A 27,106-nucleotide genomic window follows, 5' to 3' on the forward strand; every position below is an offset into this window, starting at 1 on the left:
TGGTTCAGTGCACAGTTCTACGCTGAAAGGAAATAATACAAATTGAAGACAAAGTTGATGTTTAGATCCATGCAGATTGCACTTGCAGACTCTGTTGGTCTACACTGTCCAGCAGATGGCAGCATAACATAATTAAATTGGGGAAACATGGAAACAGTAATATCTTAACTTCCTAAACATGTTTAAAATCCTAACTTCTGTCTAAAAGCATGAGAAAAAAAGCTGGAATAGTAAAGCAATAATTTGGATTAATTGGTGTTCACTTGTTACTTATGTGAAAACTGACTACTGTGATTTACAAGCTCAGACAGTATGGAGTGCTGTAAAAACGGAGGGGTTGTATCTGCATTTGAACACAAATTAAAGCAGCCAAAACATCACAAAGTCCTTTACAATCTCCATTTGTGATTTTTTCCAAATAACATTTGAAATATTATGTGTTGAACAGATACTAAATCTAGAGGCAGCCACGAGCAGGAGTTCCTCACCTTGATTTTAGTCCCAAGCCTCCATTGTCCTGTGAGATGCTGGTTCATTTTACAGTCTTTGTGCTGCTTCTTTTGACAGTCCCTTTTCTGCCCCTGCTGATTTTATGGGTTCTTTTGTTCTTACAGTGTATATTCACTCTTGTCAGAGGTCTATTGGAACAAGGACTTCTGACTTTTATCTTCAAAGTCTCATCAGAGAGCCCTTCTGTTTCTTCGTTGAAGAGAGCTTGACTTCCAGGTGCATTCACATCATCTGATTCCTCAGGATCCTCAGTAGAATACTGTAAATCAGAAGAAGTGACCCCATCCAGATCCACATTATACATCTCTGGGTCTAATAATCCTTCATTAGTTAGCGCCTCTATATGAAGGTCTCTGCACTGAATCATTCAGCGGGGATGTGCATCATTACTATACTCTGTAAAGTTATGACTAATGATGTAAATCACATCACAGCAGCTTTGATAAAGGACTGAATCATGGAGTATGGACTGCAAATTACTGTAAGAAGCAGTCATGTTTCAATAAAGTAATTTGGTTTTCATGTTAAAAGTAGACTCATAGAACAGCAGATGACATATCCTAAAAACTGACCTGAAAATGTGCTAATTCTAAGGAAATTAGTCAATAAATGCTTGATTTATGGCTAAATAGAAAGCTTTGTATGGTTACTGTCAGACACTGTAAGTGTCCTTTCCCACTTATTCCTTGAATAGGTGAGCTGACGAATGGTGCTTGTGATGTTCCAGCACGTGATCGCGACATGTGACAATGACTGCTGTTCTAAAGTCATGATAAATTTATGCCTTGAAATATGAATGCCAAAGTGTGAAATGGCTCCATACCGTAGTTATGCCTGCTCCATCAGAGGTTAATTGGTTTCTACCTGCAAGCTGAACCTCAGTAAATGTATTTGTAATAGTTCATTGTTACAATTAAGATATTAGGGAGTGGAAAACTGTTATTGACCTGTACTGCAGCTCTAGTGCAAATCATTAATACATGTTCACAAAGTCAATACTAACTTCCTTCTTTCTGTAAGTAACCTGTAGATTCCTTACCTTTTTACCTACTGGTAGATAGAGAGAGCAGTCCAGTGATTACTAAAGAATAAGAAAGCATAAATAGAAGCACAAATAATATTTTTTACATAAAAAATATTAAGCATGGTCTTTTTATTGAGTAAAATGATCCATTAATCAGAATCATCTAAGTCTTTGGTTATAGTATCTGGTGGGACCCCGTTTGCAACTGAATGTAACTGTGGATCAGCACGAGCTTAAAGGAATTTTAGCCTGTCTCTTGTACAGAGCAGCTTCATCTTATATGTTAGTAGGTTTCCTCACATGAACTGCTTGCTTCATGTCCTTCCATAACACTTCTGTTTGGTTAAGGTCAGGACTTTGAGTTGGCTGCTCCAGAACATTAACTTTATTCCTCTTTAAGCATTCCTTGGGAGACTGAATTGCATGGGTCGGTGTCTTGCTGCGTGACCCACTTTCTCTTGAGATTTGATTCACAGTGGTGCAATCCAGATCTTACTGTTTCGTCAATGATGTCCAGTCATCCTAGCCCAGACTGTGATTCTACTACAACTGGATTTTCCTGTCTTCAGACACTTCTCGAAGTTCAAATTTGGTCATATTCATCAGCAAACTATTGTTCCAACAGTCCTCTGGTTGTCCCATGTGATCCTTAATAAGTAGAGAATGGCAGCAATGTTCTCCTTGCTCCCATGCACACAATTTCTGTTTACTGTTCTCCTCCTAGCCAATGTGAAAGAGGCCTTTAGTTTAATAGAGCAGGATTTCTCAGTGTTTTGGCGACTGGGCACCAAGTTAAGGATCCAGCATTTGGTTGAGGGCTGGATGGGAAAAATGCACATCTCAAACCAAATAACAAAGCTGACATTTCTTAGCTAAAACAGGTGTTAGAAGGAGGGCTTTCATACAACTTCAAGTAATGTAATTGCTGTCATATCAAAGGATCATGGTTTATGTAGGAAATGTAACTCTTGTTACATCTTATTCCATATATTGGAATATGAAATAAGTTTAGTAACCACCTATGTCTGTAATACTGAGCTTTTGTAATCTCTGTGTGAATTTAACTGCTATTCAGTGAAATAGATGAGAAACCTGCCCTCTGAGACACTTTGGATTCCTTTGTGAACTCTCAGAGTGATCTTTGATATAGTTGAACACTCTGGGAAAGGAAATGGCGATCTTGAATCCCATCCATTTGTATTTGTCTGTCTGTGGATTCAATGATTTTTCTCAGGTCCTCAGAAGTCACCTTTTTTGTCACTGAACACTTTCCAAAATGTGTTATGAATCAGACTTTAATAGATCCCTGTTCTTTAAATAAATCTGAGTGCCAACTTACACTCATTGTCATCCCATTGATTGAATACCTGACTTTCACCTTCAAATTAAGTCCTTATACCTGAGATTCACACATTTGCTGCTCACGCATATGTAAAGTTTTATCATTGTCCTCAATAAGAACAATGTATTATTTCTTTAATTTACTTAAATTTCTTCGACTGCTATCAGTACTTGTGTGAAAATGTAATTATGTTAAAGGTTATACTTATGAAATATATTAAAAAGACTATAAAGGGTTTGCAAGCTTCTAACGACCACTATATGCACATTTTTAGATGCACATAAAGATATAGGCAACTGTGATAAACTTGAAAAATATTTGAGTTCAAATTCTTTGTCACATAAAAGTATACGATCCAGCGAATATCATATTGTAGCTTTGCAATTATCAAATCCCTACATCAAGCAATGTTGTGGGGACTTGTTCAAAAAGGTGTGTATACAGTAAATCTCTGGCAGGCCAATTGTAACACAAACACCGATAAACATTTATGAAAAAATGAAACCAAAAACATAAACGATCAAGGAAAGAGGCACACATCACTTTTATGCAGCAATTACCATAGGAGTGTGACTGTTGTTTAGGCTTGTCATGTGATATGAGATTCATCAAGATCTAAGTGGCTTGCCATCTCCACTATGCAATTTCCTGTGTGAAATACTTTAAGGGCCAAGATATCTAGTTTGTGTACACAATGCACTGTTGAAGCTGCAAGTCAGCACAGCTAAGTCATTATTTCAGATTGTCTCAGGAGTACAGAATCAAAGCTATGGGAAATATCACTGTCGGTCACAGTAACAGTCACACTGCACTGTGTAGCTACAGTGAAGTCCATTAATTTTAGGACAAGGACACAATTTTTGCAATTATGCCTCTGTGACTATCACAAAGGATTTTTAAATGAAGCAATCAAGATGTGATTTACAGTCAAGGGGTTTTACAATATTATTGCATTCACCATTAATTGTACTTTTAGTGCTTACTCAAAAATAAATAGACATTTTAAAAATTTGAGTGAATGTGGACAAATTAAAATGATCTTTTGAATATTAGTCTTTAAAATCTATTTGAAACAAACATTACTGAAGGCAATGCAAAATTGGAACTTTTCAGTTGATAAACAAGCAGCAGAAACTGCAAGAAATACCGCATGAGGCATTTTAAGGTAGGAAAATGCATTTTGTGTTTCCAGTGGGTTTTAAACTTCAGTCATTTATTGGCTACAAAGAGTATGCAGCTGATATGTTAAAACAATTTCAACATTTAAAATGCCCTTGTCTAATATAATGGGATGCATTATATATGTCCACTTATTTAATTACAAATTTTAAATTGCTGTAAAGCCTATAAAATAAAGGAAATATTTTTCTCAAGTGCCTTGAATTAAAGCTGCAAGTCTTCTAAGTGGCACCTTGATTGCTTCATTTTACTTCTGGCAGTGCACAAAAGCAAAATAGCAAAAATTGCCCCAGTGGACCTGAATGCACCTGGGTGACCTGCGATTTTCTACTTCTACATTCAGATAGGACTGAGATTATTTCATTTGTCCCTAAAATTCTTAGAAACATGGTATCTAACCTGATCCTTACTCTGGATGGGATTACCTTGGCTTCCAGTTCTGCTGTGAGGAACCTTGGAGGCATTTTTGACAAGGATATGTCCTGCAATGTGTGCACTAAATAAATATGGAAGACTGCATTATTTCATCTGCACAGTATCGCTGATATTAGAATCATCCCATCTCATAGTGATGCTGAATTTGTTACTTCTCAACTCGGTTTATGTAATTTCTTCTAATCAGGCTGTTCTAAGAGCTGGGAGAAATGCCTTCAGTTGATCCAAAAATGCTACAGCGAGAGTACTGACGGAGACTGGAAAAAAGATCTTATTTCTCGCATATTAGCTTATCTACATTAGCTCCCTGTTGAATTCAGAATTGAATTTAAAATCCTCCTTCTCACATGTAAAGCCCTGAATTATCAGGCTGCATTATGTCCTAAAGACCCCAGCATCATGTTATCCCACTACGGCACTTTGCTCTCAGACTGCAGGCTTTCTTATGGTTGCTAGAGCTTTAAAAGTAGAATGGGAGGGATATCTTTCAGCTATTAGACTCCTCTCCTGTGGGCCAACTCCCGCTTTGGCTTCACCCCTTCCTTTTTGATAAAGCTTATAGGAAGGGCTGGATCAGGTGACAGTGAACCATCTCTTAGTTATGCTGTTCTAGGCTCAGGCTGCATAGGGAACTTGTTGGGACTTGTGATACACAGTTCACTTCTGATGTGTTTATGTTCCACTAATGCATGTCCCTAACTTTTATCTGCTTTCATAGTTTGTGTTTCATCCTTGCCTAGCTAAGCTCGCCTTTTTTCTTTTCTCTTTCCTCTCACATCTAACCGATCAACGCACATGGCTGCCCCTCACTGAGTCTCGTTCTGCCTTTCTCAATGTCGAAAAGCAATGTCGAAAAGCATTTGCTCATAGGGGATTGTCAGATTTTTGGATTTTTCTCTTCTACAGTTTAAAACACCTTGAGGAAACAACTTAGAATTAATGGTTTATAAATAAACTTGAAGTGATATCAACTGAAAGGAAAAGTGCTGAGACAGACTTGGGACCTGTCCAGTGTGCACCTTGCCTCTTGCCCTATGATAGCTGGGATAGGCTCCAGCCCCCGACTGACCCTGAAATGAATAAGCAGAAGTAAAAAGATGGATGAAAGGAATACATTACGGTAAGGTGATCACACTTAAGTGATGTGTTTTGTATCCTACTGGGGGAACCCAGCACACGCTGAAGAGATTACATCTCACAGCTGGCTTGGGAATGCCTTGGTGTAACCTCGGAAGAGCCGATGGAGATGGCTGGGGAGAAAGAGGTGTTAGTGTCTGCTTAAACTGCTGCCCCCATAACCTGGACCAAGATAAAAGGCATTAAATGGATGGATGGATGGTAAAGGAGACAGTTCAAGAGATCAAAGTTCTTCAGATCTGCAAATTTATTGGACACTTTCCTTTCTCTGGAGCCTCTGCGACTCTAACATCAGTGTCACAAAACTGCAGACACAAAGGCTGGGACGATGGTGGCATTTATTTCCCTCCACTTACTTTCCTCATAGAGTTTTATTCTTCTGTGGCATTAATGCTTTCCACATTAAATAAATGGCAGGTAGACTCTAACTAAATGGCAAAGATTACTGGTGAGATGGCTGTGTACTTTTATCTCTAATGCGACGCTTACAAGCTGAATCATGATCAGACTTTTAACCTTAAAATCAATCAGTGTTGCTTTTGAAGACTCTCATACCCTCAGACAAGATTTCTGGAATCTCCTGGTTCTCATCATGAAGCTTAACACTCATATTGACTTTTCACTGATACATTCAAATCCCACGTTTGATGCAATGAGCTGTCAATCGAAACCCCAAAAATCTGGCCTTAATTTGAATAATTCTGCCTATTCAGTAAGAAACAAGAATATTGTTGGCATTTTTAATGTTTATTCCTTCAAAGCAGTGCCTAATGCTTTTTTATTATGATTCAGAGAAGTTATACAACAGATGCCTTCTGTATGTATATACACTAGACTTCAAAAAAGCTTCCACTATGCTGTTTTTGGCCCTACCTCACCCCTACACTGTTTTCCTCTTCACTATAGCCACTATAGCAATGATAAAATACCTTTGAAGATTCACATTATGCACCTCTTGTTGATGAAGAGCAAATAGCTTGGAAGATTACTGCAGTAACCATTATGCCTTGTTCTTGAAGCCTTTTTTGGCAACTCTTTGTGAAAATAATTTTTACTTTACACTTCATTCACTCATGATTTACTAGTATTTTTCTTTTTTCCCATCATTTCAGACAATAACTCAATTCTGTAGGTCTATTGAACTGGTCATGCATATAATTGAATTAGTTTTTAACGTCATGGTTTTGTATTTTAACACAGGGATTTCATCATGTCTGTAGCTGGCACTCTTTCACAGGAGTCAGGCGAGTAGAAATAGTATTCTTTTAAATTGTGTGAGGCAGAAAACACCGAACAGAAGGTTTAGAAGTAAAAAATTTCCAAACTTTTGCTTATGAGTCTTTGCAATATTGAAACAGATGTACACCATAGCGGTGTCATACTACATTGTTCTGTATACACTATTCACTATTCACATGCAGTGTGACACATACTGTTTTCCTTAACATTAGTTTTACTGTGATATTATAAATGTGATGCAATAAGCGGTGAATTATAGTTACTAAAATATACTTAAATTATTTGGGTAGTCTTTTACTAGATTTTTGTAAGATAATCGATGGTATATTTCTGAATGCTTAAGTTTTCTGTAATGATGAAAGAGGTTAAATATGTGCGAAATATTAATTTATATCCTCTGCTTGAGGTTCAGCACTTCTTATTCTGGTAAATCTATCACAATGTCACAAGAGCTGCACAACTGATCTCCTTTTCACAGCATATCAGTTTGTCAATTCAGTGCGTGTTGCATTACCATTTTCAATTTAGCTAAAGTAAACTTGACAATCAAAGTAATTAAAAACACAATCAGTTGTGTTTTCAAATGTTATGTGGAAACTTGGCCTAGCTGCTCTTTGGGATTCTGGACCTGCTCTCCTGATGACCCCTCAAGGTGAACTCTTGTATGGCTCTTCATCCCATGAATACTAAATATGGCTGAATTAAACATTTTCTCTCTTCTCACTACTATTTAATCAATTGTCTTACTGAGCTGTCTGTCTGGAGTAATCCCTGAGGCCTACCATCAAGCTGACTGGCATCATAAAGACAACTGGTTTGCTACTCTGGAAGTATTTAAGCTTTAGATATCTCATTGGTCCTTCCACTCATTTTGTATGCGCTATTTAGCACCTACCACATTGTAAATCAAAACAAGCTATGTTACACACTTAAAATGTACTAGGCTGCCTCCCGACCAAGTCTCAGGTATTATTTATCTTTGCAAAATGCATTGATACAGATCCAGATTTGTAGCAGATGTCTTTTTCCATGATTACTCCCTTCCATTAAAGCACCGTCTAGTGGAAATATGAGAAACACAGTCATGTGAAAAAGATAGTATACCATCTTTCTATTCTAAAAACCTGGCCCTTATTAAGTTGTAAAATTATTCAAACACAACCTCAGATAAACAAAAAATACATGACATATTACATTGTATCACCACTTATTTAACAAAAACTGCGATAAGATGCAGAAGCGATACTTGAATTAGTAGACCCATGGTTATCAGTAACTTAAAGTAGTTTTCTGCATGATTTTGTCAGTCTCTTACAAATTAGGCATCACTATAGTTGAGGAAATGTTTATTTAAAAGATTTATATTATTTATAAAGGTATTTTGACCCATTCTTTTTTACAGCATTACTTTAGTTCATTGTGTTTATTTTTGTGAAGCTCTCACCAGGTCATTTCATTAGGGTTGTGGTCTGTTACATAACCCGATTCTCACATTTTACTCTGGAATACTCTGATATACAGAAGAATTCATGATTGACTCAATGATTGCAAGGTGCCCAGGTCCTTTGGCTGCAAAACACACCCAAGTCAGTCGTATACTACTGTGGTTGATAGTTTGTATGAAGTGTTAATGCTAATATTCTGTGTATTGCTCTTTTCAAATGTGGAGCTGTGCATTATGGCCAAAATCTCTACTTTGGTCACAGTTCAGACGACCTTGCCCTACAAGTCTTGTTCAGATGGTAATTTGCAAACCAAAGTCATGTTCCCATGTCCCTCTTTCTCCAGCCAACTGTTCCAAACAAGCCATACTTACAGCCTTTTTCTAACCTTAGTATCATGAACTTTGACATGCTAATTGGGGCCTGTACAGTCTGAAATGTAGCTACTGGGGATTTATTGGGGATTGCAGTATCCTGTTTATTGCATTGTCTCACATTGGGATGAGCATCCAGTCTTGGGAAGACTGGCAACTGTCTTGAATGTTTTCTAGTTGTGAATTATTTTTTATTACTGTAGAATGATGGACCTTAAATAGTGTCGAAATGGTCTTATAACCCATCCCAGCAAAGTGCTAAAACTTCTGCTATTATAGAAGTGGTCACACTTGCTGATGATCAGTACTTAACCTCTTCATTCCTATGAAAACAGTAAAGTTATGCTTAACCTGGTAAAGACCAGATGATTTATTTATTTATTTATTTAACATCCCGATACATAAGAGTTTAAAAATTGTGCACTTTCTTTTTCATACGAATGTATTCCTTGTAGGAAACTTTCGAAAGTTTTATTGTGCTGGTGGATTTGACAACAAGGAGCAAATTGATAACCGTGATTTTGTGCATCCTAAAAAACAACCTAAAATTAAAAATGTAAAATTGATTGCTGGGTCATTAGTCAGAAAAAACTAATGGCATTCTGTACGGCTGCACAGCTTCTAAATAAACAATAGATACAGTACTTCAGTTAAAATAGTCTCCACTCTAAATCGCTATCTGTACAATTAAAGCTTTTCTGACTTAACCACCCAATTTCACACTCTCTGAAGATCATTCACAACTTAATGTGCTCCGCGTTCTGCCATCATTACAACATGGTTAATTAAAATCCCGACTTAAAAATAGAAAGCTAAGTGTAAAATAAAAATAAATCATCCAATCTGATGTCCTATTGTATTATTGCTTAAACCGAAAAAAGAACAACTGGGGAAGGGAGAGGAGGACCTTGAGGCTGATGCCAACATCTCATGTCCACCTACATCCAGACAGCTGGCAGTCTGCAGGTACCACAGTTTGTAAGAACTGCAGTATGTTATAGTGTATTGATTAATATCATGTGTTTACTAGAAAAGGGTTGCAATTTGCACAAGAAATTTAGAATATGCAATATACAGATGAAAATTTATAATAGCCAATATGTTCTTTAATTAGGTAGTTGAAAAATATGAACATTTCTCATTTTTTCATTTATAAAACCCCACTTCTCTTGTATGGAGGACCATACTCTTGATGAAATTAAAGACTATGCATTGCTTTTGGATTTTCCTGCCCAAACAAATTGCTGAAAAATTAACAGTTATTTTCTTGTCATGGGAGTGATTTGAACAAATACAAGTACGTATGCAATGACAGAGGTGCAACCATTGTTTGAGCAACACAAGGTTACGAGAATGGTTCTGGATAGTTTATGTGTAGTTTTCAGAAAAGTTATTCACTGTTGCTTTTGATAAAATATTTATTTGCCTTCAGAAGCATATCGAATATTTATTTTGATTTATTTAGCAGTAGCCCCTTTTTTAAGAGACAATAAACTTAAAGCACATCATCTTTCCATGACAAATATTGTTCTTTATCCACCGATTAACTGGCTAATCACTCATTTAACCAACAGCGCAGCGCTTCCGTATTCAACATATTACTTGTATGAACATACATCATTTCCTGTGTCTTCATTAAATGTGCCTATTTGCTGGAAAGAGCAGATGTCCTTAATAAATGGAGATTAGAATCATAAAAAATCATCAAAACGATTGGAATAATTTACAAGGTGAAACGCTTCCCTTACAGTCACAGTTTTCTTTTTTTCTTTTGAAGAAAAAAAAAAGAATATCTGTTTTAAACTAATTCAAGAATTTCCTCTAGCTGTCATTTTATTAGTGGAACGTCAGTCTCACGCTCCTAATATTCCAACTTTAATTAAGTCTCTGGTGAGTTTCTTGGAAGAATCTCAAGTGTTCAAATCCAAACAGATGGCAAGCTATTTATTGCATACCTTATGCCACAGGTACAGTACTACACCCCACCACCAAACACTCAACAACTCTCCTCTTTCAACCCTCTCCTACCCACCGCCCCAAAAGACTAACCAGAACAAGGCTGGCTTGTGTATTCTCGGGTGCCTGCATGATTTAAATTTCACCTAAACAATTCAGAAAAGTTTGTTGTAATTAAACCAAACGCACACACTCACGCACACACACATGCACATGCAATATAGAATTAATCAACTGGCAGGCAGACAATCCCAGGGAAGGCTATTTAAAGATGCACCACAGAGAATGTGAGTCAGTGTGGATGAATGAGTTTAAAATACAGTGGGTAGCCCTGTTTCAGTCATCAATCCATGGACCTGCATGTGGCCTGATTCGCACAGCAGAGCTACTGCCTCACAAAGTGGAAGCCCTCATGCAGCAAACAAGGGAATTGTGTCTGACTGTACACATTCATCTAGACTAATGGCATGGTGATGCATCTGGGGGGATACACAAGCTCATGTTCTTTGTTCCAGATCATTTGACTCGTTCTAACTTCCACTCGGCCCTGTCACAACTAGAAGCGTGAGTGATCTGTTTAATCTCATCAAATATGATTAGGCATAACACATCTCAAGACAATATCCCATAGCTCTCCGATGCAGTACAGATACTCATGAGGTGTAAACGTTAAGTGAAATGGGGCTACAGGAAGCCTCAGCTGTGCTCAACCTGTACTCCCTTTATATTTACAAAAACAACACAAACCTGTTTATAGATATGTGAGAAAACCTTAAAATAATCTAGCTGTGGGTATTTTGACAAATCCATAATGTTCTAGGAGATTACCGGTAACTACAGTTTGTATCGTTGTGAGAATTTTCTGCAATGGGCCATTTTCCAAGGTAGCAGCAGTGCTGTAAACATGCTATTATGATTCTTCCCGATTCTCCATTAGAGTGAGCTGTCAATCAAAGACAAAATCCATTTGCACAAACAATGCAATCCCAGGCTTCTATGGCCAGTGATAACAGAGTTTCTATTCAAAGGACTGAAAATAAAAAGCAGAATATTGAAAAATATCCTGCTTTTCATCTTTTATACCAAACCTTTAGCTGCAGGGCAACAATTATAAGCTAACTCTTCCACACCGTTTGTCCTACAAAGCAATATGAGAGATGTCACAGTTAAAGTATCTGTAAGTACAGCACTGACTAAATGTTTGCATGAATCAGCAGGCTACTTTGCAGAATCACTAATACCTTTTAAATCTGTAATTAAAAACATGATCCAGAGGACAAACACTTCTCCATCACCTCTGTTAAGCATACTGCACCACACCCCATCTTTGAAATCCTTTTATCCTTTTGCTTCCTACGCAAATCGCCCTGTGAATTACACAAGGCAATTTACATGCTTGGATAGTGAAAACAAGTGAAAGAACTGTTATTTTTGCATAAAACGTTGTACTGTTAATCCAAGAGAAGGACCATTATTTGTGCTATGGTTGGAGGGATTTTTATGCCCCTTGTTTCAATGGTTCTGCCAGTTGTCACTAATCTACAGCAGAATTGTGTAATGAAAAGGAAAAAAACAACAACAAAAAAATATGTTGACAGCAGCGGGGCTCATGTTTTTGTAAAAACTTTACTTTTCTTCCAGAGCCTTGATAATAAAACTCGAAAAAAAAAAAGAGAAGCTTAACACTCATGAATAACACACAAATGCACAAATGAAACTTGTAATGACTATTAACTAAAGGAATAACTTTTGACATTTAAAATCAGTATGTAGACCCAATGTGTTTAAGTGTTGTGTTTTTAAGATATCCGTTTGTCCCTGAAGAATTTTGTCAGACACTTCTGTTCTGCTATGATAAGCGCTTATTGTGAGCTGATATGGACCCTGCCTACAGGGTACAGTGGGGATCAGTTTCTTCAGTTTAGTAAGACTTACAAGGCCTCCTCAGAGGTCATGCTGTGATTGTTACATTGCCCAGGGTATGGGTCTCGCATTTCAAGGGTAAAGCGAAAATCCATTTCCCAACTCACAATTTACTATTACACATAAATGTTTGCCTTCTTGATATCCAGTTACTAAATGATGATGGATTTTTAGCATTATTTTCTGCCAGGCATTATTCAAGACAGTCTATCTCAATTTACATAGCTTAATGAAGCACTGAGCTTTTAATAATGTGAAGGGGTGCAATAGTGGGAGCTGATGTTTATTTGAACTGGCTGGGCTTTTGGTGGTAATGATTATGAAGTGAGCATTGGGAACCGTCTGTGTGCGAGGAGAGGGGGAGCCGGGCGTTGTGTGAAGCAGGCAGATGGTTGGTCGGACAGTGTGTTGATAATAGCAACATTAGTCTGCTGGGAAGCAACATTATGCTCAAGGTCAATGGGAGCTAAAGAATAGAGGATCGTAATGACTTGGGTCCTGTGTCCTGGAACGAGATCTCCCTTTAAGGATGCTGAGACATTTAATATGAGCTCAGTAATCTGTGCAAGGCTATCGTCTCGTCCTCACATTTCAAGAGTACATCTGTGTCACTGAAGCAGTGATAATGGACCATTAAAGGTGTCTTCTTGTATTTTTCTAAATTGCTACGGCACGCTGTCTGTTATATATTACTAAATGTAGGCTATGAAAATGAAAATTTGTTTCAGTGTAGATTTGGTAGGGTGCTGAATTTTTAATTCTCATCTGCAGATATACATTGAGCCATATTTAAATAAATAATATGGATATATGTAATAATATATGTTGCTTATATTCAGGGTATTTCAAAGGCATATCATTTGGTTTCATGTATATCATAGTAAATATTTATCCCACAGAAATGACTGTTTCCAGTAATTAAGTGAACATGAATGGCGGTAACGCACATCAATCAATCAGTTAATATATCTGTGATTTATACGACTCTTCTATGTTTCACAAAAGTAAACACAACATCTGCCGCACATGCTTTAACTCTACAATTGTCTCAACTGTAACAGCTTCTTAAAACTAGGAAAAAAAAGAATATTTATTTCGTTTTTCTCTGGCTACTGGCTTAAATAAAGTTTCATCTCAAGTATTAGAATTTTTCTTCACTTTTAAAGCAATCAACTGCATTTCAGCATCCTTGACCGAACCCAACCTACTTCTTGTCTAATTTGTTAAAACAAGGGCAACAGCAGCCTGCTGTGTGGGTGTCTGCGAGTAGCTTCCTGAAGCCACTTGAAGCATAACAAACTCAGGTCCACTGAGACACGGAGGAATTTGGGAAGACTTAAGTGTTCCTTTTGTCGCCCTGTATTAATGCACAAATCATGAGTTGAAGCTAAATGCCTCGGGCAATCTTCCCGAGGAGCTTCATGGACTTTTAATCTTTCTACAAGTCAGACACTTTGCATATATTATTAACACTAAAGGCAAGTAATACTTAACAGTTACTATAGTAGTATAGAATATCAATTATAGTGCAACTTAAGTCACAGCACTGCCTACCACATATGCTTCTCTCGCTCAGCGGCAGCTACGTGGACTGATTCACTGAGTGCAGGTAATAGCGCTCCAACTCATCACGGCAAGGCGCTTCAAGGTGCAAATTTAGTAACAACAAAAGGACATCTTTCAAGTTGTTCATTTTTTAATCCGCACTTCATCTCTCTTTTTTCGCATCTTTTTTTTTTTTCATTTTACAGTGGCATAGTTGAAAAATGAATATTCAATACTGTGAAAAAAAGCAAACCTCACACATCCCCCATAAAAAGCAAATTAATTACAGCAATTTAAATCTGTACAAAATGAGTTATTTATAGCATCATACTGAACTAACAAAGTAACATGTATGAGCATTGGCAATGTGGTTCAATGTCTTTGATACAGTGATTATATACAGTGAGGGGATGTTTGATTCACCAATGCCTAAACATGTCATTAGTACTGTTTGCAGCAAACTCAAAGGCCATAACGGTGATCCTTGTATTGTTCTTTTATGAGAACTTACAGAAATAAAAATGGAAAAGTTAATGTCAGACAACTACTTCATAATAACAGCAATAATATCAATCAATATAGTATCATATAAGAAAGTCAATCAGCCATAATAATAATAAATACATATATTTTTACCCAGATTTTTTTTTGTAACATTTTAAGCATTTCATTAGAATCCCTGTTTGAAGAAATCTTCAAAAATGTGAAAACGCTGTCCTCGAAGTGACTGGAACTCATATGACCTGAAATTAAAGGCTATAACCAGAGTTTTTCTTCCTTTTACTAAAATTGAATACTTACATATTATTTACATGCCTTCGGGCAAAACAAAATTGGAAAGAAATGGAAAAACATGAAAGATCTGTGAAGTACCGTTAAATGCTGTATATGCTAATATACAAACTGCAATGTGTCAGGGATCCCAAGATTCAACAATATTGGTCACTAATATTCACGTTAGCAAAGTATTTTACAGCAATATCCACACATTTAGCATAGTTGTTCAATAAAACTCAACATAAATAATGAACCAACACAAGGTTCCACTCATTCAGTTTGGATATTACAACAAATCGCCAACAAAAAGGAAACGTTTTTCATCCACAACAATAACTGCGATTGAACTGAAGTCTTCTTCACATGTCTGACACCATCTCTCCATCTAGACTCATATTGAATCCTGAGACAAAAAGCAGTTGATGTTTTTTCCCCTCTGTAATAGTCCTCAGACTTTGTGCTTTAATTTTCTAACTTGTTCTTTGTTGGTTATAAATCAACAGTGTAACAAAAAGGGAAAAAAAAAATCAGTGCAGGAATATACAGACAATGCTAAGAGGGCGATTATTTCATCTCGAGACAATCACTCAGATTGTGCTTCTGCTTTGTGTTTGTTAAAGTATCTGATCTGTTTTAAGATGCTCTAAACGTGTGCGGCATGTCTGAGGAGGGTTAGCTCCGGGAAACATCCAAGCCAATCATGTAATCCTTAAAAACTGATGTATTTAACATATTTTGCTCCTACAGAAAAACCTTTTCAAATGCTGAGAGTTGAGTTGGAGAGCAAAATTACTGTTGTTACTTCTGAATTTTAAAAATCTGCAAAAGGTTGTGTAACAGGTAACGTAAGAAAGAGTAGAGAAAAATACAGGCAATGAAAGAAATGCAGAAGAATGTACAGCATTTAGGCACAGAAAAACTGAAAAGGACATAATCCAATTGTACATGGATTATATTACAAAAGACGAAGGCTATTTTGTTAGTGAATGCTTTGAAAACAAGCATATCTAAGCATGATTGCTTTCTAAAAAAGACAGAACAATAAATTAAAAAAGACAATGCAGTGAGTCTGAGACAGCTTAAAATTGCACGTCTGCTGTCAAAGGTTGTCATGAAATGAAAGAAGTGAGGAAAAAGAAGTCTAAATAAAGTACTCTTTCTTTTCTTCTGCATGCACATGGTTTCCTTCAGCATTGATGATGGCTGTGTCAGCGTCAGGGGCGTCCTCTGCTCCTTTGGCCTCGTGTGTTAGATATGTCCCTGCAGACATAAAAAGCAAGTTATCCACCAGCTAGAGAGTGCAAGACATATTCATTTACTGCAAACAAGCAAAGTGATATTCAGAGCAGTTCAGGAGACCTCTTTTACCTTTATGTCTGGCCAGATATCGTCCAAGGACTATTATCAAACACAAGGTGATGAAGACCACGACTGCAACAACTCCGCCGATTAAAGCGTGGTCAGGTCCATGCTGTCCTAAAGCATTAGGATCTGAAACACAACAGATAGAGAGAGGAGATGAGAAAAAGTGGAGGAATGATAACTTAACAACTGGAAGCTTCTACTGTCAATGCAGCTGTAGGTGTTTATTAAACAGCATTAAAGGTATTTTGCTGCAAATAACCTGAAAAAATCCAGATGTTGCTTTTACACTTGTGAACAAAGCACAAGAGTAGCAGATGAGCTTCTGTCAGATTTAGAACAACCTGAAACGACTGCTTTGAAGTACCTGAACAGTTGTTAAAAAAAGAAAAAAAGTAATCTTAGGAAATACCACAAATCTCTATACAATTAAAAAGCTTGGCATTATCCTCCTTTTTTCTGTCTTTCATGTTTCTGTTTTCCTAGCACTACTTTCATAATGCTCAGGACTAGGTTTTTAAATAAGCGTTATTTAACACTGTGCATCCTCTGGGCAGAAAGCAGACAGAGGGTTTCCCAGGCAGGAGCATGCCTTTGTGCCAGTCCTGTGATAAACTGTGAGTGGCTGTGTCTTTACTGTGCACCTTGTGTGCTCTCATTATCTCAGGCTGATGAATGGTTATGGCTTGTGCTCGGTTTTCCAAAGTGACCCTGGGAAATGATTGCGGCGATGTTTCTACAAACCTTGTTATACTCTGCTGGTAACGAATGCAACCCTCATTTTTAAAATCCCAGCGTGCGGGACGTTCAAAAAAAAAAGAGGGATGAAGCTGTGCAACATGCAGTTTATTAAACTCCATGCAGAATAGACCACCACGATTGTTTCATCAACTCACAAGCAGGCACTGCAAACTCTGAATTTTCTTTTTTTTTTTTGATCTGAATTAACTGAATTTGGTTGCATGTTAATGGATAGAATGATCTGTACAGCACTGTCAGCAAGGAGCATAAGGAATCTTTTATATCACACTTGGCTGGTGCATTTTTAACAGAATTTGGTACTGATTGTGTAGATACAGTAGTTACTGCTCTGGAACAAACTAAAATAAAGCAGCATAAAAGATAAGATAGGATGTAAGTTGCTACATTCAACAACAAAAGGTCATTTCAAGAGCACACAGGGACAAGAGTAATTTCGTCGGTCATATTTTGCCTGATCTGATGTTCAGTTACATTAAGAGAGATAAGTTGTTTTAATCATGTTGCATTAATTAGACACAATCCCACTCAAAATGTCTTACAAAGAAAAATAACTAAATTCCTGCAAACAGAAATTCTGCACTTAGATCAAATCTACAAATAATGGTGAACAAATACTTTTCAAGAGCTCTGTGATCAGATATTTGAAAGATAATTTTTGACTTTGATTTACTGTAACCACAGGATCATATACATAGATACTGTCACAAATACAATCTTCAGCAGAGGTCCTTTGAGAACCATCTATTTCAGTGGCAAAGACAAAGCAAAATAGAAACATATTGTGTGATGACTTATGCAGCCTGTGACATGGCTGGAGAGAAAACGACTGAGCGAGCATCCATGCATGGTGATGATTTGGCTCATGCTGGGTGAGGCCGTGATGTGTCTTGACCCAGAGCCAGATCCAGATCACACACTCTAAATCTGGCTTGAAATGATCATCTACTGGGATATTTACCTGTTGTAGGCCCTGGAAAGTCTTTGGCTGTTGCCATGGTTGAAGACAGTGACAGCAGTAAGGGAAGACGAGGGGAACAACACCGTGATAAAAAAGGTGACCACAAAGTTCAAAGGAAAACACAAAGAGATTTCCATGGTTCTGGTTTACTTGACAGTGTGCAGGTATGCACAGCTTGCTGTCACATGAGCCAAATACATGCCTAACTGGACTTGCTATAAATGTTGATTTAGAGAGCAGCACAAGAAAGTTGTATACGTATAGAGTTAGTGCGTAGTTTCTTAATTGGTCAAATACTATCTCACTAACCTCCACAAGTATTCAGATGGTTTGGGTATTTTAAGTTAACTGGTACCTGTTTAATAATTCGTCTACATTGGAGCATATTGCTCTTTTTTTCCTGCTTATACATTACAAATAAAATTCTACTACCCAGGACTCTTTATGGCAGGCATATGCAGAATATTTGAGAGACAAATATGTCAAAACCTGTGCCAAAAACCCAAACCATCTGAATGCATAGAGCAGTAGAGATACATGGAAAAACAAATTCTTTTGTACTGCGTGCCATTGTGTTAATACTGAGGGAACTTGAATCTGCTTTAAACGTTCAAACATCACCTAAATGTTTTAAATCATACACACACATTGTGTTTGTGTGTGTGTGGCTGTGTGATTAATATTCTGGTTACTATATAAGGCTCCTTATCCCTCCTTTTTTAGCACATGCTGTCATTACACATTCTTGCCAGTTTTAAGCTGTTCCACTGACCAAAAATTGCGTTTGCAAAGGTACTGCCAGGGGATAAATATGGAGCAAATACTTTACAAGGAAGAAAATATTAGTCAAAGTTAAAAACGATGTGTTTTTGCAGGAACATAATATAACCTTTGTTTGTTTACAAGAAAATTTAATCGGCACCTTTAATGCGAGTTATTACCAAAACAAAGCACAGCCTAAGTCTAAGTAATGTTTGCAGTTTCTCATCCAACAAACTTGTTTTTTCTTTTAATGCAGCCATGTTTTACCTGCAGACAGCTCTTGTGCTTCAGTATGTCAAAGTCATAATACACAAACACTGCAACAGTAATTCCATTAGGAGAGACAGAGTGAAATAGTGACATGAAGCATGTGGTTTTGCTGAACATTGTTATTAATTATCATTAAGATAATTGCATGTGTTCATTTTCAGCCCAAGAACAAAAGTATGAACACTGTCATGTTTCCTGTTTGGACTTTTATGTATGCAGTGGTTTACCAGCAGTAACTCCACAATGGGGTTTGTTATTTTTACAATATCTGCATAACATCAGCTATCAATAACAGAATTAATCACATGCAGTAACAAAAATGATCCATATGTAACAGCGTTGTTAGAAAAAAACAAACAAATAGAAAGTGAAAAGGATACTGAATTCATCAAATGAAACAATGTTACTTTCTAGCTCAAAGCCTGGTTTTGAGCTCATCAATCATCAGCCGTGTGTTCATTGTCACGTTTGTGAGTGCGTGGAGCACGGGGGAGGCGGGGCCACGCAGCGGGTGCAAGTGAACGCAGCTGTGACTGCCTATGCTTAATGTGGCAATGTAGGCATTAGAAGACTGCAAGGATTGAGGCTAGAGAGGGAGGCACGAAGGCGATGACGTCTGCTAAGCAAAAATAGGAACAACTGGAAGCGAAAACAAACCACTCTGAGGAGCACAGGCGTCGGTGTGAGAAACTGACAGGACAGTCACACAGCCCTGGTGATTTACTGTGTGTGGCTGGTGCAGCTTAATTCATGACTTTACTTCACCTTAGTAAATACAAGCGAAAAGAAGAAGAAAACAATGAACTGACGTTAAAATACAAGGGCTGCACAATGAATCAAGCTCTGAATCAGTAAAGTCTTTCAGCAGTATCACCCCGTAAAAGATGAGTCACGCATGAAGGAGTCGAAGGACTTTTACATCTGTTAAAATTTCAAGCAACTGATGATTGGCTGGTAAATAGAGCACACACAGGAAAAGTGAAACTTACAATGTGTCATGCTTGTTGAGGTGAAAATGTACAATCAATCACAATGAAATGTGAGAGAAACAGGCATGAGTGAGTCTGCAGCTTCACAGATGTATGCAGACTCTATTTAATTAAACTAGTATCTGTTACTACCGCTCTGTCATCTAATACAGTGTTTCTTTTTCTTAATGCAGTATATTAAAGGATATAATTGCAGTCTGTGATATATTGCTTCAGACTGATGACATTTATGGCTTCTCATCTCTCTTGTCATTAGCAAATTAGGTTTAGAGGCTGAGACGATCCAAAGAGACCTGGTAAGTATCCAGCCAGACACATTGTAGCCCTGAAAAATGACTGTCATCATCGGTGGAAATGAGCCCGTCTCACACATCTTTTTACCTGCTCAACTCAATTTCTCAATCCTCCCTACCAGAACCTTTGTATTTAGTAAAAGATGGATGCTGAGGGTTATCGCATCTGTTATTTCCTAAGCCAGTATTACAAAAGCTAGAAACCCTCTGGGTATGTATAATTCTAAACACCTGGGTTAGTTCAACAAATTTCTCTTTTTTCTGGTTTGAAATAAATAAAAAAAACATCTTATGCGAGGAAGGAAACCTTAGATCAGCACATGGTGTCTAGATATGACAGGGTGATACAGTGATCTACACTAGGCTGGCATCACTGCCTACCCCTGTTCAATGAACATGCTGAAAGGAGAGAACAAGATAACAAAAGCTGAAAAGACCAATGTGTCATCCTTTTCTTTTCATATTTCCCAATGAAGAGCTTTCTTTTTCCCCAAAGCCTTTGCTTTTAAAAATCACACAGAAAAGCTGCCGTACATCCACTAACTGCTCGGGAGTTGAATAAGTCTGTGCTGCGATAAGTCGTTCACAAACAAACTACAATCTCCAGTGGCACTGTTTAGCTGGCAAAAGTGGAAACAAATAAATCCATGTTGAATTGCAATATTCTGCTCTTGTTTCTGCCTTTTTTATTTTTTTATTTTTGGCCGTATTTGATAAATGTTACAAACATGCGCTGCAGAGGCCTTAACGAACCAGTTTCTGGACCATGTCGTCTTTATTCTCTCAACCCCTTCACTGTCTCAGGATTAACTTATCTCTCCTCCAGGCTGTACTTGGAAGCTAAATTCTGCATCCTTAACACTTTTTTTCTGTTTCCTCACAGGAAGAGTCCAGAAGCTAAACCCACGCCGTGATAAGTAGTGAGGAAAACTGTGTTATCCTGCATAGTGCCAAGGCGAAATTTGAAAGTGGATTCTTGAGTACATGGAGTGGAAAACTGCATGACTACAGATCTCTGTGCTGCACGATATGTATTATTCTTATAAAGAAAATATATATTTGAACTGCAAATTGATGATATTTAAACAGACTTAACTTATCATTCTTATTATGCCACCTTTGTGTCAAATAATACCGTTTAGCTGTTGCAAGTCACAATCTACTCTCTTCTGCACCATCTTTTATTGCTAATTGGCAGAAATATAAAACCCCCATATAGCAAGTTTTTTTCTTATATAATAATAAATATTTTATCTCATTTACTACAAACACATGTCTCACTTTAGAGCTGTCTCACAAACTAAAAAGCCAACATGCTGATGAGGATGTGCAGGTTGTCATTTGAAGACGGTGTGTCATCTGCGAATGACAACTGATGATCCAGATGGAAGCAGAATGTAAAGTGTCGTGTTGACCTTATACATCAGTGTGTTTTCACATAATTAAATTTCCTTCTCTGTTGTGAGCTACCATCAGTTTTCTAATGAAATATACAGACATCTTAGCTGAGCAACTTTGGTGAGTCATTTTATTCATGGTTGTAGACTTAATGGCCATGTTAGAATACACTGAAATCATTGAACCCAATGGCTGTGTTGAATGTTAAAACTGTATATTTGCCAGCCATTATATCGCCAACATATGTTGCAGTAGTAATAGTAGTTAAAACGTGTGGTTAAAGTGTCTGAAATATTAAAACCAATTTAATCTAGATGGCATTCAAATTAATGCCAAACATTATTCAGGGAAATCTGATTTTTATTTATTTATTTATTTATTTATTTTTGATGAAAAAGATCTGAAACATGTTTACCCATTTATGCTTATCCAAATATCCATTCATTAAGTCTATCTGCTTATCGTTCAAAGAGATGTGTGGGTGTGGAGACCTTGATAGCTGAAATTCATAAATTATTAATCAATGACTGTTAAATGATTGAAGTGAAGTTACCTTCCCATAAACTCCTTACCTAAAGTGTCTCCACTTTGAACAACTGATTATCTGATATTGCAAAGATGATCAATTTATTGATTTCCCTGTATTGAAAAATCGTTCATATTTAAAACAGGTTGTTTTCAACAGTTACAGTTACCAGTTGACTCTCGCTTTTTTGACATGGACTGGGTTTGTATTTTTGTGATGAACACCATCTGCCTTTGAGTTTGAACACAACTGCCTGCAAAGCTTTGTAAGCAGCAACAAAGGGAAATGATAAAGCATAACAAAAAAAGCCCTTACTGAAGTACCCACCATATACAAACAGTATGTATTCAGCACTACTGGACCCCAGATGGTTGCTGGCCTCACACCGGTATGTGCCATTGTCTGTCTTGTTTAGCGTAGTGATGGTAAGTTCCCTTCCCTCCACAATCATACGCTCAATGTCTGGCAGCTCTCCTCCATCTTTAGACCACTCCACTGGCTCAGGTCTGGGAAAGAATTTGAGAAAATGTATTTAACTGCAACTGAATAAACTGCTGTGATAAAAAAAAAAAACAATAACAAACCATAATGAATTTGATTTCACTTCAATTCATTTTCACAAGTCATCTCAAGGCACAAAACAAATTACATTTAGGTGCAATTTGCACTATTTGTGCTGATATGAAATTGAAGTTGTAAATGCTTTTCAACTTACATTGGGTTGCCTATGGAAACACACTCCAGTTTGAAGTATTGGCCTTCCTGTGGGATGATGAGTGAATGTGTGATCTCCAGATGGGGAGCATCTGCAAAGAGGAGACAAAAAAAGAAACACAAAAAAGTGGTTCTAACACAAAATGCAACAGTAGTTAGCTCTGTGCCTACTGAGCAGCTCTTAGCTATAGCCCATATCACTATTCTGTTTAGGCACTAATCCCTTACCTGCAAGATAATCCCATATTAATCCAGAACAAATGCAAGACTAAACCTGGACACATAACTGTAATCTCAATCCATGTATTTCGCTAATCTAAGCAATGCTAATCTACCCAGTTTTACAGGCTATGACCCCACTCACAGTGGACCTCCAGGACCTCGGTTGTCATGTAGGGTTTGGACAAAGACACATGCTCCACACTGCAGGTGTAGGCAACGCCGTCATCCCGCTTGTCCACCTGGAACTGAAGGCTACTCCTCACTGTGAATGACTTTCCTGTAGCGTTCACCTCCTTAGTGCCTGTGGGGAATCAGAATATGAACCAGGGTGAAATGTACTTGTGAATTATTTATAGTTTTGGGGAGCAGTTCTAGCTTTTGAGCAAGACTTTTACAGGAAAATTATTTTGGAGAAAGAAGCAGAGCAAAACAAAAATCATCTTGTAAATCTGAAAAACTGTGAAAAAAAAAGAAAGAAATTTATTTCAAGATGTTGCTCTTCTGACATAGACAGCTGCAGTGTTGTTGTTGTTGTTTTTCTCTGCATCTCCTTTGAGGGAAAGAATCCTTAGCCTTTGAAAGTCAAGTCAAAGTAGAGTGAATAGTGAAGGGAGAGCAATATGAGAGTTGACTCGGTTGGTTGGGTGTGTTTGCTCCTCTAGGACCATCTCTCAGACATCCCAGCCAACACAAACAGGCATGCTCCCCCCTTCAGTAGTATGTGATAGATTTCCATAGTTTTAGTGACACTTCTTCTTTCTTTCTTTCTTTTTTGTCTTTTGTCATACCAAAACATTCGCCTTCAACTTATCTCAATTTGTTTTCATTTTTCCCCTGCCCTGTGATGTTGTCCTCATTAAGCTATGCCTTTTAACTTGTAATTGAAAGCCTTTCATTGCCGTTTGTGGCTACTCTCTTGTCAGCACTTAGTGTGGCACCTAGAATCTGCTGTACAAGGCTATTGGATCTAAACAAGACATTAGTTGACAATGGCCTCAGAAGGACTTTTCTTTGGAGATGCTCCCCCACTCACCCCTACCTCCTTGCATCCTCCTCACATTACATACTTCCAACCATCTCCCCCTGGACTGCCTGCCATCCACAGCAAACCAGAGTCAATCAATACATATGTGTGTGCTCACTCAGCTCCTTCAGAAACACACACCTACACACTGATATTGGTCTATTAAACACTAAAAGCTCCTTTCAGTGAAACCCAGATTACCCGTAGCATCATCATTTTGGGTTAATCTATTCTGTTTGTGCCACACTACTCCATTTTTCATGAAATGGTCTGACAAAATCCTAATGTACTGCAGAGTAGCCTACAAATGTTAAAAAGTCAAACTTCAAAACTGAAATTAATAACGCTAAGAATAAGAATGCAAAGCACAGAGCAACAGAGTGCATCATAAATGTCAAGATTTTGAAAAAAAAAAAATCCAAGCATCACATAGGATTTGAGCAAAGAGGAAAGTCGGAGGCCTTACATTTGAGAGTCAGATGCCTTGGATTTTGCCCTGGAGTACAGGAGGGGAAAGGGAAGCGCCTCTGTGGCATTAAGCGCAAATCTCTCCAGCTTTTTCTCTCATTCGTCAAGTCGCCTACAGCATCAGGGTTGCAACAGAGGAACTGTCAGTCTCTTTTAAGGCGGCTGCTAGCATTGCCAGAGAACACGCTAAGGTAGCTTTCGTAAGAATGGGAATGTGCCCAATTGTGCTTGCTTTGAACAAGTACCCCAAGAGGCCAGTAAAGCTGTATTCAGGCAACTGGAGGCACTCCTGTAAGCACCACCTCAGTGTCTGTTTTAACAAGAAAGTGTGTCGGTGACAGGATTCTGGTGTTTTTCTCTGACCTTAACTGATTTGCTGAGGTATATCTTGGAAAATTAAAGGCAGATGAACCTTGAACTTGGACTGATTTTGTCTTTTACTCTGTGACTACTTTTCTCTATTTAATTGCTAATGAAGTAATTTATAGTACTAACTCAAATTCAGCTTTTTTGGGGGGCTTTTGGAGTCATCATTTTATTTTGGTGTTTTCCTTTCTTCATTCTCATTCATTCTCCAAAATACTTCTTTCACTTCACTGTCACAGCTGTAATAGAGGCCTGAGATGACCAGGTATTCTTGTCTCTCCAGCAACTCCCTCCAGTTCCTTCGGAGGGAGCTAGTGAGTCTCAGGCTAGCTGGGAGTTCTAATCCCTTCTGCACGTCTCACATTGTCCCTGGGGCCTCCACCCAAGTGGCTATTCCCGATCCAAGTACTTTCTTGGATCCGAGCCTTGTTGTAGCAGAAAGGCTTGTGTGGTCTAGTGATCCTCAGTAGTGGGTTGTTGGGAAATGTTCTTGGTGGTGTCTCCCATGACACACAGGCCTGGGGCCAATATATAGACTTAGACAAACTTTAGTAAACCTTTAAATAAAGGAAGAATTTAAACTTTGACCTTGCCTAGAACAGATAAACTGTGACATTCCTCCAGAGCCAAATGCTTGCTACCTGAGTTACCCATTTTGCTCAAGCTTAGGATAGCAGTAAATAAGCCCCAACAATGGAAATGTAGAGAAGCCATGTGTGCCCACCAACCAGAAGTAACATGTCCTTTTTTTCGTATACATTATATTCATTGACACTACACAGTTTAATACCCACTGATTGATTACGTGTTTGTAATGTAATTTCACCTTACAAACTCTGTGTGGAGTTTGGATGTTCTCCCTGTGCCTGTGTTGATTCCGTTATCATGCTCTGGCTTCCTCTTGCAGTCCAAAGACAAGCATGTTAGGTCAACTGGTGATTCTAAATTGGAGTAGGTGTGCGTTGGTGTCACTGAACTTCCTGTCTTAGGTGTAGTCTACACAAGTAGTGCTCCATGACAGCTGAGTCTGTTCTGTACTGGATTATCTCGGTGTAAATAAGTGTATAATGTGGCTGCACTACTGGATCAAAGATCAATCAACAATTGGCCAAACATGAGCATTCATCCATCCATCTGTACATCTAACCAAATTCAAATTCAAATTCAAATTTTATTTGTCACACACACACACAACCATACACAGTATGACATGGGGGTGAAATGCTTGTAGCTGTACAATGCCCGACCATTAAATGACAGAAGAAAAGTTTTACAATATTTACAATTTACTACAAAAATTTACAAATTAACTTAGGAATTTACAGTAAAGAATGTGCAAATAGCAGAAGAGATTATAAAGATAAGGATTATAAATTATAGGAATTATAGGATTATAGGAAATGTGTGGTGGTGCGTGTGGTGACGTGTGTGAGAGTCCAGTCTTATAGTGACGTGTTTGGGAGAGTCCAGTCCTACACCTGGTTCAGGGCCCGAATAGCCTGGGGGAAGAAGCTCCTCCTCATTCTCTCTGTTTTGGCCTTAAGGGAGCGGAAGCGCTTCCCAGACCTCAACAGTGAGAAGAGTCCATTGTTGGGATGGGAGAGGTCCATCATAATCTTCCTAGCTTTGGACTTGCACCGCTTGGTGTAGATGGACAGCAGGTCAGGGAGCTCTGATTGAATGATGCGTTCTGCCGAGCGCACCACCCTTTGCAGATCTCGTCTGTCCTGCTTGGTGCTGTTCCCAAACCAGGTGCAGATGTTTGACATCAGGACGCTCTCGATGGTGCAGGAGTAGAAGTTCTTGAGCACCTTCAGTGGCAGATGGAAGTCTCTAAGTCTTCTGAGGAAGAAGAGACGCTGACGGGCTTTCTTAACCAGGGTGTTGATGTGACAGGACCATGACAGGTCCTGAGTGATGTGGACACCCAGGTATCGGAAACTGTCCACTCTCTCCACTGGCGTGCCACTGATGATGAGGGGTTTGTAATTCCTCGCCTGCTTTGTAGTGAAGTCCACGATCAGCTCCTTAGTCTTGCTGACGTTTAGGAGGAGGTTATTCTCCTGGCACCAGGTCTCCAGGTTCCTAATCTCCTCCAAGTAGGCCGTC

At 38.1% G+C, this 27,106-nt stretch overlaps 1 protein-coding gene across 5 annotated transcripts in view; it reads right to left on the minus strand.

The window, feature by feature from the left end:
* Positions 1–14,239: 14,239 nt before the first annotated feature.
* LOC146560131 (cell adhesion molecule 2-like) overlaps positions 14,240–27,106 on the minus strand; it is a 151,640-nt gene continuing 138,773 nt past the window's right edge. For 3 of the 5 annotated variants that reach the window (XM_085243991.1, XM_085243989.1, XM_085243992.1), the window contains 6 exons: positions 23,282–23,440; positions 22,919–23,009; positions 22,531–22,709; positions 17,966–17,992; positions 16,252–16,374; positions 14,240–16,143 (listed from right to left, as the gene is read on the minus strand). In XM_085243991.1, coding sequence (XP_085100117.1) covers positions 16,025–16,143; positions 16,252–16,374; positions 17,966–17,992; positions 22,531–22,709; positions 22,919–23,009; positions 23,282–23,440 — 698 coding nt within the window. In that variant the 3' untranslated portion in view covers positions 14,240–16,024. The remainder of the gene's footprint in view (positions 16,144–16,251; positions 16,375–17,965; positions 17,993–22,530; positions 22,710–22,918; positions 23,010–23,281; positions 23,441–27,106) is intronic. The other 2 variants (XM_085243990.1, XM_085243993.1) reach the window with 1 other exon arrangement.

Source organism: Mchenga conophoros, linkage group LG14, assembly GCF_057382185.1.
Source record: "Mchenga conophoros isolate Kocher_MC1m ecotype Shallow Benthic linkage group LG14, M_conophoros_male_GT1.1, whole genome shotgun sequence".
Classification (NCBI taxonomy): domain Eukaryota; kingdom Metazoa; phylum Chordata; class Actinopteri; order Cichliformes; family Cichlidae; genus Mchenga; species Mchenga conophoros.